The 14,967-nt window shown below is 45.4% G+C and overlaps 1 protein-coding gene across 2 annotated transcripts; it reads right to left on the reverse strand.

The window, feature by feature from the left end:
* Positions 1–355: 355 nt before the first annotated feature.
* LOC310696953 (uncharacterized protein) lies at positions 356–14,745 on the reverse strand. Of its 2 annotated transcripts, none has more exons than XM_083483181.1 (12): positions 14,629–14,745; positions 14,314–14,390; positions 12,336–12,470; positions 11,193–11,310; positions 6,932–6,982; positions 6,310–6,387; positions 5,338–5,394; positions 4,825–4,884; positions 3,702–3,766; positions 2,455–2,536; positions 1,924–1,982; positions 356–643 (listed from the first exon to the last, which is right to left on the reverse strand). In XM_083483181.1, exons 2-12 carry the CDS (start codon positions 14,355–14,357, stop codon positions 430–432), a joined length of 963 nt encoding a protein of 320 aa, XP_083339307.1. In that variant the 5' UTR covers positions 14,358–14,390; positions 14,629–14,745; the 3' UTR covers positions 356–429. The 2 variants fall into 2 exon arrangements, with proteins under 2 accessions (XP_083339307.1, XP_083339306.1); XM_083483180.1 differs by having other exon boundaries at positions 11,178–11,310.
* Between the last annotated feature and the right edge of the window lie 222 nt (positions 14,746–14,967).

Below are 14,967 nucleotides of genomic sequence, written 5' to 3' on the forward strand. Positions count from 1 at the left end.
GGGGGCTGAGTCAATGCCTTCTTCTCCCCACAGCACACTCCTGATTTAGAATCATGGAATTGTAGAGCTGGGAAGGGACCTTGAGGGTCATCTAGTCCAGCCCCCTGCAACGCAGGAATCTCAGCTCAAACATCCATGACAGATGGCATCTGCTTCTGCTTAAAAACCTCCAATGAAGGAGAGTCAAGCAGCATCCGAGAAAGTCCATTCCACTGTCAAACAGATCTCAACTGTCGGAAGTCTCTTCCTAACGTTTAGTCGGAATCACCTTTATTGTAATTTTAACCCATAAATTCAATCTCTCCCCCCCCCCGCCTATTTGTTAAAACAAAACTCAACCAAACAAAGACAGGTGTTTGACGGTGGATTTCAGATTTCTTCTTATTAAACTTTATTAAAGGACATTCAACCACAGAAGCCTAGTTGCCTTCACGAAGTTAAAGGGGGCAGTAACCTCTTGGGCTGGATATAAAGCAAAGGAGCTGAATAGATCTGCAGGCATGGCTGGCTGGAGAACCAGCCTTGGAGGAAGTGGAAGCCCACAGCCAACAGCAAGATCAGGAGCAAGGCCTTGGCTAATGCCCACAGCAAGCTACATGCGTCCCGGAGAGTTGGGCGCTGGGGACAGATGCAGGAGAATGACCTACAAGCAGAAACAAGACACCAAACGCAAAGTCAGCTGCACAAGATGGTTTGGTTCTCGGTGGTTCTGTCTTTGGGGAGCTCTTGTCTGCTAAGAAACACCTACATGTTGCAAGGGATTCTGAGCAGTGTTCTAAGTAAGGCACACAAACTGTTCACAAAGCATGCTGGTCAGGTCTACCACATGAATTGAGATTATACCCTTGAGCCCACCTAACACTCATTTGCAGGAGACAGTATTGCATGCAGTGCCAGATTTACGTACAAACTAAACAAGCTATAGCTTAGGGCCCCACTCTCTTGGGGCCCCAAAAAAAATTAAAGGGGAAAAAGCCTGGGTGTACATTTCCAAAATATAAGATAAAAAACAAATAAAATAAAACCTACATACAGCAACAGTGTTTTGTGTTGGACGCAGGTGGCGCTGTGGGTTAAACCACAGAGCCTAGGACTTGCCAATCAGAAGGTCGCAGTTCGACTCCCCATGACGGGGTGAGCTCCCGTTGCTCGGTCCCTGCTCCTGCCCACCTAGCAGCTCAAAAGCACGTCAAAGTGCAAGTAGATAAATAGGTACCACTCCAGTGGGAAGGTAAATGGCGTTTCTGTGAGCTGCTCTGGTTCGCCAGAAGCGGCTTAGTCATGCTGGCCACATGACCTGGAAGCTGTACGCCGGCTCCCTCGGCCAATAAAGTGAGATGAAACCGCAACCCCAGAGTCGGCCATGACTGAACCTAATGGTCAGGGGTCCCTTTACCTTTTAGGCTCCTATGATGTAAGTCATGGGCCCTGCCTGCTAGCTGGCTCCCTAAAATATCACTTGTTTGCTCATTTCTGTATATAGGGTGCCTACCTTCTGCACAGACTAGTTGCAGGGCAACATGTGCAAATGGCTTTAAATACCTATTAGGTCGATAAATTACCATATAGCATATATTCAACACAAAAAACAGTGACAATTTGTTGTTGACAAAGGACAGTTGATTATATAAAGCTCCCCATTACCTTCAGTAGCTTAGGGCCTCATCAAACCTAAATCCTGCCCTGATTGTATGGACAATGTGTCTTCCAAGGCATCCTGCTTTTCAGTATCTTCTCTCTGAGAAACCCCTGATCTTTGCAAGAATGCTAATATTCCCTTGGACACAGCCTGAAAACCACCAACTGACCACATCAGCGCGCAATGTCTGTGCCTTCTCTTCTTCTCCTCACCCCGAAATTCTCACCCCGCTGTGTCCTCCCTTATTTGTATGATATTCTCTGGTAATCCGTTTGATCACTTACCAGGAAGGGAGCTGCTCTTTGAAACTGATTCTGTTTAGTTCCAAACATGGAAGCCTTTTCTGGGAGAACAAAAAAAGCATATGTTGAGATTCATGTGTAGTGTGAAAAGCCCTATATTCTGCTGTAGACCAAGAATGCCCCCTAGAGCGTGGAATCTGGCACCCCTGCAGTGAACCACGGATGAGTTTTATTTCCAAATACATCAACATCTGGAGGACCACAGGCTTCCCACCACTGATCTATATTTTTACACCTTCCTTTTGGCAACAAGGAGCCAGATAGGAAGGAATGTGGCAAGGATGAACACTGAAGGATTTGATTCTCTGCTACCTCAGTTGTGCTGCTTGAATTCTGAAGTTTCTGGGGTACTAAGGCAGGGTTTATATGCTATCATTTCCCCCTTACATTCTGTCTGAACCCCAGGAATGGCATTGACTTGAGCCCATAAACATTTCACATAAACCACAAACGTCACGTCCCCTGACTCACATGCCCCCTGCACTTTGCGCATATAATTTGTGCCCCTCATACCATCTGGTCACATGCTCGCTCCTCTAAAAGAAAGCCCCCATTCGAGGTCCCCACTTGTTCTGAAAGTAGCTCTTTCTGGAATCTGAAACAGAACATATTATTACATCTCCAAAAGGAAAAGCTTGTGAAAGAAGCAAAACAGAAGGCAGGACAAGAAAGGACACCGCGGCGATGGCATGATATATTGGGGGCCCAAAACATAGTTACTTATATTGTACTTCCTTCTTTCTCGCCTTTGATTCTGCTTGAACCCTAGGGAGAATGTTATGTTGATTTGTAGGTCCCTAATACCCAAGGACACACACACTGTAGCAAACTTTAATACTAACCCCAAACACCTGCATTTTAAGAGAAAACACACAGGTAACCCTGAAATACACCCAGGGATGTCTGTTTTTGCTCTATAATTTCCAGACAGCTTATATTCTTAAAGTGGGAGAGAACACTTCGTCACATTCAATAACCTCTGGTGCCTGCAACTGTTATTCCCGGATGGTGAGATTTGTGAGGGCCCTGTCCAAGGCCACTCAGGTGGGTTTGAACATCATCATAATCATAATCATCATTGTCATCATCATTTCATTTCATTTCATTACTGCTTTTTATTTTTAAGGGGGGGAATCAAAGCTGTTTACAACCCCAATTAAACATCAAATAAAACAATCCAGAATACAACATTACAGAAGAAAGACAGATCTAAAGTATACATTTAAAGCTACATATTTAACAGGAAACTAAATTATCATCTTAAAGATTTCAAAATAAAACATTCCAAAGGAGGTCAACTACGGAATGCACATTTAATGTGGCAAAGTTAACAATGTGTACTGTGTGTGTGTGTGTGTGTGTGTGTGTGTGTGTGACAAAAGAAAACATTACTAAAGGAAATAATATTACTTATTTATTTATACCCTGCCCATCTGGCTGGGTTTCCCCAGCCACTCTGGGCAGCTCCCAATCAAATATTAAAAACACAATACAGCATTAAACATTAAAAACTTCCCTAAACAGGGCTGCCTTCAGATGTCTTTGGAAAGTATGATAGTTGCTTATTGCCTTGACATCTGCTGGGAGGGCATTCCACAGGGTGGGCGCCACTACCGAGAAGGCCCTAATTTAAAACAGCATAATTAGCAAGAGAATGAAATATTATCATAAACATAGAACATGCTGGCTAAACAGTTCGCTCATCTATTCAGTCTGCCTCTCCAGTTCACCATAAGCAACTATTATTGCTTTAAACTTACAGTGCCATTTCCTGCTGAGCTTCCATCACACTGTCCTCCAAGAGGGTGATGTTTCTGTGCAACTCCTTTGTTGTTGGAATTAAGAGAAAGAGAAACAAAAAAAGCAACACCTGTTTTTTAGACATTAGAAATCTCTGTTCTCTGAATCCCAGTTCAATCAGGCTGCAGGCTCAATTATCAGCCATGAACTGGAGGGGACAGGAGAATTTGAGTACTATATTATATGTTATGGATTTGGGGACGAGGATTAATGATATTTCCTAGTCCAATGATTTGGCCTGTAAAAAAAGTTCAGGATTTCCCAAGAATATGGGAACTAATTTGGAACTACTTTGAACTTGCCAGGGCATGTCCAAGCTGTATGAGGAACAGCTGAGGGAACTGGGTACATTTAGCCTGGTAGGGAGGAGACTGAGAGGAGATATGATAGCCACTGGTGGCGCAGAGGAGATATGAGAGGAGATATGATAGCCATATGGGTGGCGCAGCCCATACGGACTGCGCATGCGCCAGACTAAACGTCTTTCCTTCTGCAGTGTTGGGTGGCAGGTTGAGAGGAGTTCCCCACCAGGACAGACTTTGCTCGTGTGATCAAGACACTGATTCCATAAAACATATTTTGCTGCACTGTGCGAAATATGAGCAAGCCAGGGCTGAACTGATATTACCCTTGCTAGTACCTTTCCCGGGAAAACCAGAGGCTCACTATGTCAGGTTCCTATTGGAAGACTGAACAAACGCTAGAACATTAGCAGTGGCGAAGTTTTTATCGGTGGTTGCAAGAACCAATGATCCCTATCTTTATGTCTGAACAAAATGCTTGTTTAACCTGGAGGTAGGCTGTCTGAATTGTGCATTGCTTTGTAACACTTTGTTGGGTCTCTGGACCATAATAAAGATTGATATGGTTGATATTTTCTCATGCTTCAGGAACTTCAGGAAGAACTTTCCAACAGTAAGAGCTGTTTGACATTGGAACAGACTCCCTCAGGAGGTGGTAGACTCTCAGGGATGTTTTAGCTGAGATTCCTGAATTGTAGGGAAATGGACTAGATGGGCCTTGGGCCTCTTCCACCTCTACGATTCTATTAATCCATGATTCTATGGGATGGATGGGACATACCTGGCTCTTCAGAGACAATCCTTGAATGGTGGTGCTGAGTTTCTCAATCTGGTGCTGTCTCTGAAACACCCATAACAAAACAGAACTCTTTTGTTCAGGTTCCACCCACAACAGCAAAGTTTCCTCAACCCCTAACATTCCTCCTAGCCTTAAAGACTAAACCAGTCTTACTAGTGATGACATGGGGTCTGGAAAAATATGATATTATTCATCTCTGTATATTCAAAATTACACCCTCTTTTATGTACTATGTACTTAAGTACTATGAAAAAAACAATCTGTTTCCAGCCTTAGATGCTGCCTTCAAGTTGTGCTTCCTTTGCAACACATTCCTACAAATAAATCGTAAGAGCAGTTGTCCAAGCCATGGTAGCAGCTAGGAGATCCTGAGAGTAGTTTGTGGAGTTGAGCCTTGCTTCAACATTAAGTCCTTCCTTGAGCCAAAGAGACAAAGTTGCCTTAACTTACCACCGGGAACATGTGTATATCGAAAGCACAAATAAATCTGTTTACCTGTCTGATCCTGTCATTCTTTGCCTGCCACTTGGCCTCCCATTCAGACAAGTGCCTCTGTGGAGTAAGGTTAAAAAAAGAGCATTCTTGCATTAGCAGCCTTGTCATTCAGACACAAATGCACAGCCACTTACCATCTGAGCTGTTCTCTATTCCTTTAGATCAGAGGTAGCCAGGTACAAAGGTCAGGAAATATGGAAGGAGTATGGTGCAATGCGTCAGTGCATCTAACTGTTAACCAAAAGACTGGTGGTTCAAGCCCAAACAGGGATGGCTGTGGGCAGGATTCCTGCACTGCAGAGGGTTGTACTAGATGACCCTTGGAATCTTTCCTAACTCTACAATTCTATTCTCTGAACATCTGGAGGGCATAGGACTGGCTACCCCTGCCTTTGGGTCCTATTTCTGTCCCAGTCAAGTTGGCATGCAACCCTGAAAACCTCCTTTCCCTCTGAGCAAGTTGGGAGCAAAGTCCTGTGCTCCAAAAGCAGAAAGCACACACTCAAGCATGTCACCAACAAAAGCAGGAATACCTTTGTTAACTTCTAATGCCTCCATTCTCAAAACTAATATCCCAAAGTATGTTACTATCAATACATTCCAGAATGCTCCTCCTAGCTATAGCAGTTCGAAAGCACACCAGTGCAAGTAGATAAATAGGTACCACTGCAGCAGGAAGGTAAACTATCCTATCGGAATGAGTACTTCGCTTCTAAGTTCTACCGTTGTTCCTGGGTTTGCCTTGTTTGTTTTTCTTACAGTTCAGGGTCAGGGGTGAGGAACCTGTATCTCTCCAGGTGTTACTGGACTATGCCTCCCATCATCTTAACTATTGGCCATGCTGGATGTGGCCAATGAGGGTTTTAGTCCATCAACATCTGGATGTCTGCAGGTTCCCCATCTGCCTTATGTATTGATATAGAGCCATCAGCTGGTACTTATACAAAGACATACAAAGAATGTGACCTTCACCTTCAGCTCAATGCCTTCTGTTCTCAGCTCCTTTAGGATATCCTTGTTGGACTTCTCCTCCAACTGTTGCTTGAAGACCTTTGTGTAACGATAGTCAAGTCAAAGTTGATTTCTTTACAATATGCAAGTCAATTATAGTAAGAACAAAAGATTTCATGATTGGGCACATGGAGGGAAGCAGTTCTGAGAAGTGCGCTCAAGGAACTGAAACCTAGGACAGCAATCATTTTGAGACAATTTGCGGTTAAAACTTGCACAGTGTTAAGTAGAGTTGGTCCCTTTGCCCCACCAATAAAATATTTGAGGGGGCTGGGGGCCCTCAAAGCTGATGGGCATTGCCATTCAAATGGTGTGCTTGCACTGCATCTTGTGAGCACTTTCAAATGCTGGCTTGTGAAAAAGACTGACACGCTAGTTTTCTACTTGCAATTAGTTTTTGGTTCTTTGCTGGCTAGGTCACCACTCAAACATGTGAATTCCTCACTTGCAGTGTGAAGTGGCACCATCTAGGAGAAGTTTTATGACTTGATCCTGCTGCACGGACAACCAAGGCCTTCAGGAAGACGGATGGAACCCATGCTGGTTGGTCCCAACTAAATTTGCCGCATCAAGCAGCTCTCACCTTTTTTTCCAGTTCTTTAACAGTCTCAGCCATTCTCTGATTTTCCTTCTGCTGTAATTTAGAGAAGAGATGGAAAGTTCTAACTAAGTCTTGCTTCCCAGAGACAGATCAGACTGAGTTCTGTAGTCTGCTCTATTCAAACACACAAACCTGCACAGACTTTCCTCTTTCTCTTTCAGATTATGGGAAGGGAAGGACTCTTAATCTCAGGGTCATGGGTTCGAATTGAGCTCCACTTTGGACAAATGATTCCTGCACTGAAGGGGGTTAGACTAAATGAACTTCCAACACTACAGTTTTATAATTCTATGTCAATTCTTTCCCCCTCCTGCTACACCCACAACCCCCCCCCCCCCGCACCATACATTTTAAAGTACTATGATACTACAGTGGTACCTCGGGTTAAGTACTTAATTTGTCCCGGAGGTCCGTTCTTAACCTGAAACTGTTCTTAACCTGAAGCAACACTTTCGCTAATGGGGCCTCCTGCTGCCGCCGCACCGCCAGAGCCCAATTTCTGTTCTTATCCTGAAGCAAAGTTCTTAACCTGAAGCACTATTTCTGGGTTAGCGGAGTCTGTAACCTGAAGCGTATGTAACCCAAGGTACCACTGTACTTTAAACAGTAGTGGCTTGCCCCAAGAATCATGGGAATTGTAGTTTGTTAAGGGTACTGAGAGTTGTTAGGAGATCCCTATTTCCCCTCCCAGAGTGGTTTAACAGCCTATCCCTCTTCCCAGGGAGCGCTGGGAATTATAGTTTTGTGTGGGAAATTGGGGTCTTCTAACAACTCTCAGCATCCTTCACAAACTATAGTTTCCAGCATAGGCTTAGCCAAGGGGGGGCAGCTGCCCCATCAAGTAAAAGAATAGAAATACTTAAATGACCAATCACATTGATTCTGCCCCCCAACAAAGTCCTGCTCCCCTCACAAAAATCCTGGCTATGCCCATGGTCCCCAGAATTCTTTTTTTTGGGCGGGGGGGGGTCATGACTGTTAAAGAGGTACTTTAAATTTATGGTACAGATGTGATATCAAAGTAAATGTATTATCACATGATATTATCTATTTGAAGCTGTATGTGCCTTATTGTTTTGTTTTTGCTGTACATACTCATTAGTTGGAGCGAATGTCTTATATTTTACCCCCGAGCGTGAATTTATATAGCACTTCTGGTTCAATTACAACATTTTGTTATCCTTCAGCAATACTATAAAGTAAGTGCAGTAGAAGTATTCTGCAGATGTGGGGACCTAGGCTTGAAATGTCTTCTCTAGAGCAAAGTAGTAAGTTCAAGTAACTACTACAGTGGTACCTTGGGTTAAGAACTTAATTCATTCCAAAGGTCCGTTCTTAACCTGAAACTGTTCTTAACTTGAGGTACCACTTTAGCTAATGGAGCCTCCCGCCGCCGCGCAATTTCTGTTCTCATCCTGAGGTAAAGTTCTCAACTCGAGGTACTACTTCCAGGTTAGCGGAGTTTGTAACCTGCAGCGTCTGTAACCTCAGGTACCTTATTTCCTCATTTTAGCAGAGCACTAGCTTAGCATGCAGAGTTCTAAATTTAGGCCTCCAATGTCTTCAGGCAGAGTTAGGAAAGACTTCCCCCCTCAGGCCTGAAGAGCCATTGCAGGTCAGCACCGGCAGTCCTGAGCTAGGTGGACTGGACACAAGGCAACTTCCAGTGTCTCCATCATGTTGCACCAGCTCAGGAGAAAGAAAGCAATTTTAAAAATAAATTAGGTGCTTATTAACACTGAACTCTGTTAGCATCATCATAGAAATCTATTGGGTGAGATTCATTTTTATAAACCCCATCAGTTCAGTGAGTCCCACTTGCCCAACAGGGCTTTCACCCTCTTCCTCCGTCCCCCGCATGCCCCCTCCAAATTGGCTTAGGAGGGAGAAGGAGTTGGGGGACGACAGCAGAACAGTACAGTATGCAGAGGGAGGGAAGGAATTATTTAATCTTGCACAGATGGAAGGTTCCTCTTAGCCAGAAGCTGAATTCCAAATGCTAGTTTTGTTTTTTCTTAAAATGTATGTGAGAATTCAGATAAGGAGCAGGGGAAATGTGCAAAACAGAAAACAACATCTCTGGACCCAGGAAGAAGCAAAAGCTATGAGCTAAGAAGCGAAACATAGAAAACAGCAGTATATAATAATGTCTGTTGCGTTAATATTTCAAAATAAAGTGCCGTCACTTTTAAGTACTGTTTAAAACACTGGACTTCAAAACCTTTAACTGTTGATTCTAAAACACGGATTCCCCAACTGCGGTCTGCAGACCAGTTTCGTTCAGGTGGCATGCTGTAAAAATATAATTAAAATCACACAGCATCTAGCACAGTGCATTATCAGTCAGAAAAATAATTTAGTGGTCTGCCAAGACCCTCAGCAATTTTCAAGTGGTCACTAAAGGGAAAGTCTGAGATCCACCACTGGGGGCCTTTTTTTGACTGGAAGGAGGCTTTTAAAAACAAGGACACAAAACAACGGAACAAGATTGTTTTATCTCCGCCGGCCCCCCTTCATCCCTCCGGCAAAAACACTGGAAAAAGGCAAGAAGCTGTCCTGATTAAATTGTGGGGGTGATTGTTAAACTCATTACATGGAACAAAGGGCCGTTCCAGAAGGAGACGCACCATTGGAACTTGGGCTGACCTAAGCAGAATAAAATAAGAATGCCACAGACAGGGTTAAGATAATATTGTTAAGGCTTGGCTTGCTTATCTATCATGTTGATGGCCCTCCTTTGTTCATAGAAGTCAGTGCTGGCTGGCACTTTCCCACAGGCCGGCCTTCAGTTCTGTGCAATGAGAAGAGAGAGAAGCGGAGGCCTCTGAATAGACACACCCGTGGTAGCCAGGTGCTATCGTGAGAGGTATTGAATTACACCAATCGCTCCTGAAGTAGGCATTTAGACTAAATCAGCATATGGAAATTGGTCCTTATCTTTGATAATGCATTTACTCTTTCCCCCTGATGTTCCCTGAAGTCACCCTCTTCAAAGCAGGGTGGGCGTTGCTGACTTTCCATGGCGGACACTACTGAACAGAAGGACTGTGAATGTTTGCCTTAAGGCAGAAAATGGGATTTCTGTGCTAAAAGACTGACATTCTAAACAGCTAAGGCAGAAGTTTTCAACCTTTTGGAGTCCACGGCTCCCTTGGCCAACTACATTTTTTTCTGTAGCACCCCTGTGGAGTTCAGGAGCCCAGTTATGCTATGCCATGGGTAGGCAAACTAAGGCCCAGGGGCCGGATCCAGCCCAGTCGCCTTCTAAATCCGGCCCATGGACGGTCCAGGAATCAGCATGTTTTTACATGACTAGAATGTGTCCTTTTATTTAAAATGCATCTCTAGGTTATTTGTGTGGCCTGTCTGGTGTTTTTACATGAGTAGAATGTGTGCTTTTATTTAAAACGCATCTCTGGGTTATTTGTGGGGCATAGGAATTCGTTCATTTCCCCCCCCCCCCAATATAGTCCAGCTCCCCACAAGGTCTGAGGGACAGTGGACCGGCCCCCTGCTGAAAAAGTTTGCTGGCCCCTTGCCTGCAGAGGTGGCAACCTCTCACTCTTTTTCAAACACCCACCCTAGTGGAGTGTTGCCTCAGCTCCTCTCCTCTCTCCTTGGGAGACCTCTGGGCTGCTGCTGCTGCTGTCCCCCATCCCCACCCCAAAAAGAGGTGCCTCCTCACACTGCCCCACAGGGGCCTGGGACTTGTCTACCCATTCCCAACAGCAAGGACTGGAGGACTGGCTAGCTGGGCTCCCTTGCCCGCTTGCTTGCTTACTTCGAGGCCACCTTAGCTCCTGGCAACCAGCACCCCCTGGCCAGTCCCAGAGGCACCATTCGCCTGGGGAGCTTGTAGCCAGGGCTGCTGCACCAAACAGCTGTGGAAGCCTTTGGGAGGCAGAGATGTGAGAGGACACCAGAGGGAAGGAAAGAGGGACAGAGACCATTGCTACCCAAGGCACCCCTGACCATCACTCAAGGCACCCCAGGGTGCCACGGCACACTGGTTGAAAACCACTGAGTTAAGGGGATGCAACATCCATCCAATTCATCCATGGGGCCATTCCAGTGGTACCTTCTCCCCCCAGTAAAAATTTGCAGGGAGTGCCTAAAGCTTCGTGCCACAAAGCCAGTCCCCACACCTCTTTCTTTCCATGAAGCAATGACTGTACGAAGGTCTACCAAAGAGTCGGGGGGGGGAGAATAAAGGAGTCCCAAAGATTCCCTGCAAGGGTCTCACTTGCTTGTGGATGCGCAGTTGGCGTTGACGGCTTCGGTTCTGGAACTCCCTCAGGGCATACTGGGCTTCCTCCAGCTCTTCTTGCAGTGCCCGGGTCTTCTTCTCCAGGGGTTCAAAACTGCAGAGGGGGAAAGTCAGCTGTATCCCCCAGGATCAAGTGCACCAGGACCTGGCAAGAAGTTCTTGCCTTACTCAGTAAGGCCCTGGCCTCCCTGCCAGAGACTCCTGTCTCTTTTACTTGTTGTCTGCCTAAAATATGTTCTGTTACCCCAAGCATCTGCTTGACACAATCCAAGAGATATATTCCAGCATCCTTTGTAACAGTGCATCTCTTTTTCAACTCAGTGCAACAATGGGGAAATGGCTGAAAAATCTATTGACACAGGGGTGTAGTGTGCAGAGTGCCCTGGAGCCGTGGCCCCTAGTACACAATTTTTGAAGGGGTGCGAATCAGGCAACCGGCAACCAGCGCTACACCACTGTATTGATACCAGCCAAAGGAATAGTTGCTGCTTCTTCCTGCGAAGGTTGGCTAATGTTCAGGCACCAAACAGCCTAAAAAACTTAACTGGAAATAAAACACACCCTTTGTAAGCAAATCTAGAGCAGCCACAGACAGTGCTCATAAATTGCATTTATCCTGTTATTTACACACAGGCAGCGAATGTGTTTAATCCTGCTAGTAGCCGCCTTCTGTCCCCATAATTGTACTCACCCCACTCAACCCCAGATGAAATCTCTCATGAAAGATCTGGAGGGGCTGTTTAGAGGATCACTACAATTAGGGCCCATTAGCGTTTTCATCTCCATTTTGCAAATTGCAGATTGTACTTGATGGCCACTAGTTTAGATGGCTTTTTAAAAGGAGATTGGGCCAATTCCTGGAGGATGAGTCCATCAATGACTACAGGTCGCGATGGCTATAGGCACCTTCTTGATTCAGAGGCCGTATGCCATGGGATCCCCATTTCTGCAGCCTAACAGAAGGAGAACTTGATTGTCCTCTTGCCCTTGTGGGCTTCCCACCAGCATGTGGTTGGTCACTGTGAGAACTAGGATGCTGGACTTAATGGGCTGATCTCATTGGGGGTCTTATGTCTTTCGCATCCCTAGTTTTGGGTGCCCGCTCTGAGAGCCTCTCACCTCTTAGCCTGCAGCAAGGAGCAGAGCTGGGCCTGATGTCCCAAGAGTGCCTCATATTGGTTCTGCCAGACTTCACCATGAGCAAGTTCTTCGTGGATCCACTCCTGCAGCCAAGCGTTCTCTTCCTCAAAGTTTCTGGGTTTAGATAGGGAGAGACTAAGTGAGGACTGAGTGGTTGGTGGAAGAACCATTGTAGAATCCCCAAAGATGGCAAAAGTGATGGCTCCTCAACTTCAACTCATGCCTAAAGACAGACAACTAATGGCTGTCCATCCATTTTTGTATAGAAGAATCTGGTGCAATTGGCCAACAGAAAATATGAAAGCAGAGTAGGGGATATTACATTATGTACCTCCATTATTCTTGTTAGTCTGTTTTATTTCATACTGTGCTGTTGCTGAGGCTACAGAAACAAGGGAATGACTGGCATGATATTGTGGGGAAAGGCCAGGAATCTTATCCCTTTCCCCTCAGGCCATTTTTGTCCCCCAAACAAAAATCGCTCCCCACATCCAAAACTGCTTGCATAGGAGCAGGCTGTAAATCTACCCTCTTAAAAACTGAATTTGTTGCTTCCTTTTCCTACCCTAAGATAAGGTGAAAAAAAAGTTCTTCCCCAACTCAGAAAGTCGTGGACTCTGCTTCACTGAAGGTTGTTTTGGCAGAGGTTGGATGACGTTTTGCCAGCAATTCTTTAGCTGTGATCCCTCCATTGCAGGGGGTTGGACTAGATGACCCGTGGGGTCCCTTCCAACTCTACAATTCTAGGATTCTGTGCTTCTAGCTGTCCCTTACCCTGCTCTACCCAACTGAGTGCTTTATATTGTGATTTAACTCTGTTAAATGCATTCAGTCGGCCCTACCCTCCCAAACTATTGATGGAGAAGTGACCCTTCATTAATAAGAACTCTCTCCGCACCCATTCTCTGGACAATGATTTTGAACCACTAGTCATGTACTTTCAGGATCAAAGTATAGGAGATGCTGTTCATGTCTTTATCCCTTTTGTGGTTGGGTGGTTTAAAATCAAATAAATAGCAGGGGTAAAGTTTAGACCAGGGGTGGGCAAACTAAGGCCTGGGGGCTGGATCCGGCCCAATCGCCTTCTCAATCCAGCCTGTGGACGGTCCAGGAATCAGTGTGTTTTTACATGAGTAGAATGTGTGCTTTTATTTAAAATGCATCTCTGGGTTATTTGTGGGGCATAAGAATTCGTTCTTTTTTCTCTCCAAAATATAGTCCGGCCCACCACATGGTCTGAGGGACGGTGGACCCGCCCCCCACTGAAAAAGGTTGCTGACCTCTGGTTTAGACTATTTGCCCTTGTTTGAACTTATCCCCCCCCCCCATGTTTGCTGTATATAATGGAAGGGAAATTACTGCAGCCTAATTCACATAGGGATGCAGGTGGCACTGTGGGTTAAACCACTGAGCCTAGGACTTGCCGATCAGAAGATCGCGGTTCGAATCCCCCTGACGGGGTGAGCTCCCGTTGCTCGGTCCCTGCTCCTGCCCACCTAGCAGTTCAAAAACACGTCAAAGTGCAAGTAGATAAATAGGTACCACTCCGGCGGGAAGGTAAACAGCGTTTCTGTGCGCTGCTCTGGTTCGCCAGAAGCGGCTTAGTCATGCTGGCCACATGACCCGGAAGCTGTATGCCGGCTCCCTCGGCCAATAAAGTGAGATGAGCGCCGCAACCCCAGAGTCGGTCACGACAGGACCTAATGGTCAGGGGTCCCTTTACCTTTAATTCACATCAGGACGATGGTGGGCTGTGGTGGGACTAAGTGTAAAAAAGACCCTTCCGTACACTGCAGTCCCAGTCTGGTTCAGTCCGCACAAGGGCTAAATGTGTGGATCACATCTCATTCACCCTCAATTTGCTTAGCTGAGGACAGCTGCTTTCTAGAACACACTTGCAATATTGGGCTCACTGACAGCTTCTCAAGCCACAAACTGAAAGCTATAGGAAACGCACCCTCTTTGCTTCAGTTTCTTGTCTTGACTTGGTGCCACATCCATGATGCTCAATTCCTCAGTCGGTCACTTCCTTTTCTAGAGAAAAAAATCAACACATGTTCCAGCATGGACTTTGGAGAGACCGGGGGGGGGGGAGTTAGCTGATTGTGCTGTTTTGGATGGGGAGGGGGGGATGAAGTTGAAAAAGAAGAGGGAAAATTTCTACCACACAACCCCCCAAGGATGGAAATACAAAAAACAAAAAGTGGAGGACCACAAAAATGCCATATCCATTCCTGCAAGTTAGTTATAGAAGATACAAGAAGGCACTTACTTCTGGCAAATAGGAGCCAGTCTATTGGGACATCAATTTATTACCAACATGCAGTCCAGCTGAACAGATCTTCTGAGATTCATCACTAAGCTCTGGTTACCATCACATAGCCACAGGTTGCTTAGCAACCACCTGAACTCGGACACTCTGGCCTTGAATACATCTCCTACTTGGTGTCTTATTGCTGCAATCTGAAAACAGTAATGGCCTTTGAGTAGTTTCTGTAGACAACAAACATAAAATGAAAATTGATAGAAAGGACAATATTATAAATAAAAAGACAATAGGCAAATATAAGCAGTAAGTTTATTGGTACAAAATGGAGGAGGCGGGAAGTCA

Source organism: Podarcis liolepis, assembly GCF_965112155.1.
Source record: "Podarcis liolepis genome assembly, chromosome: 17".
NCBI lineage: Eukaryota > Metazoa > Chordata > Lepidosauria > Squamata > Lacertidae > Podarcis > Podarcis liolepis.

Excerpts from the sequence above, each read along its gene's own strand:
- LOC310696953 (XM_083483180.1), bottom strand. The coding sequence starts at position 14,357 with ATGGATGTGGCACCAAGTCAAGACAAGAAACTGAAGCAAAGAGG. Across the intron at positions 2,537-3,701 it reads GCTCAGCAGGAAATGGCACT|ATTCCAGAAAGAGCTACTTT; the intron begins GTAAGTTTAAAG and ends GTTCTGTTTCAG. Across the intron at positions 1,983-2,454 it reads AGCGAGCATGTGACCAGATG|AAAAGGCTTCCATGTTTGGA; the intron begins GTATGAGGGGCA and ends TTGTTCTCCCAG.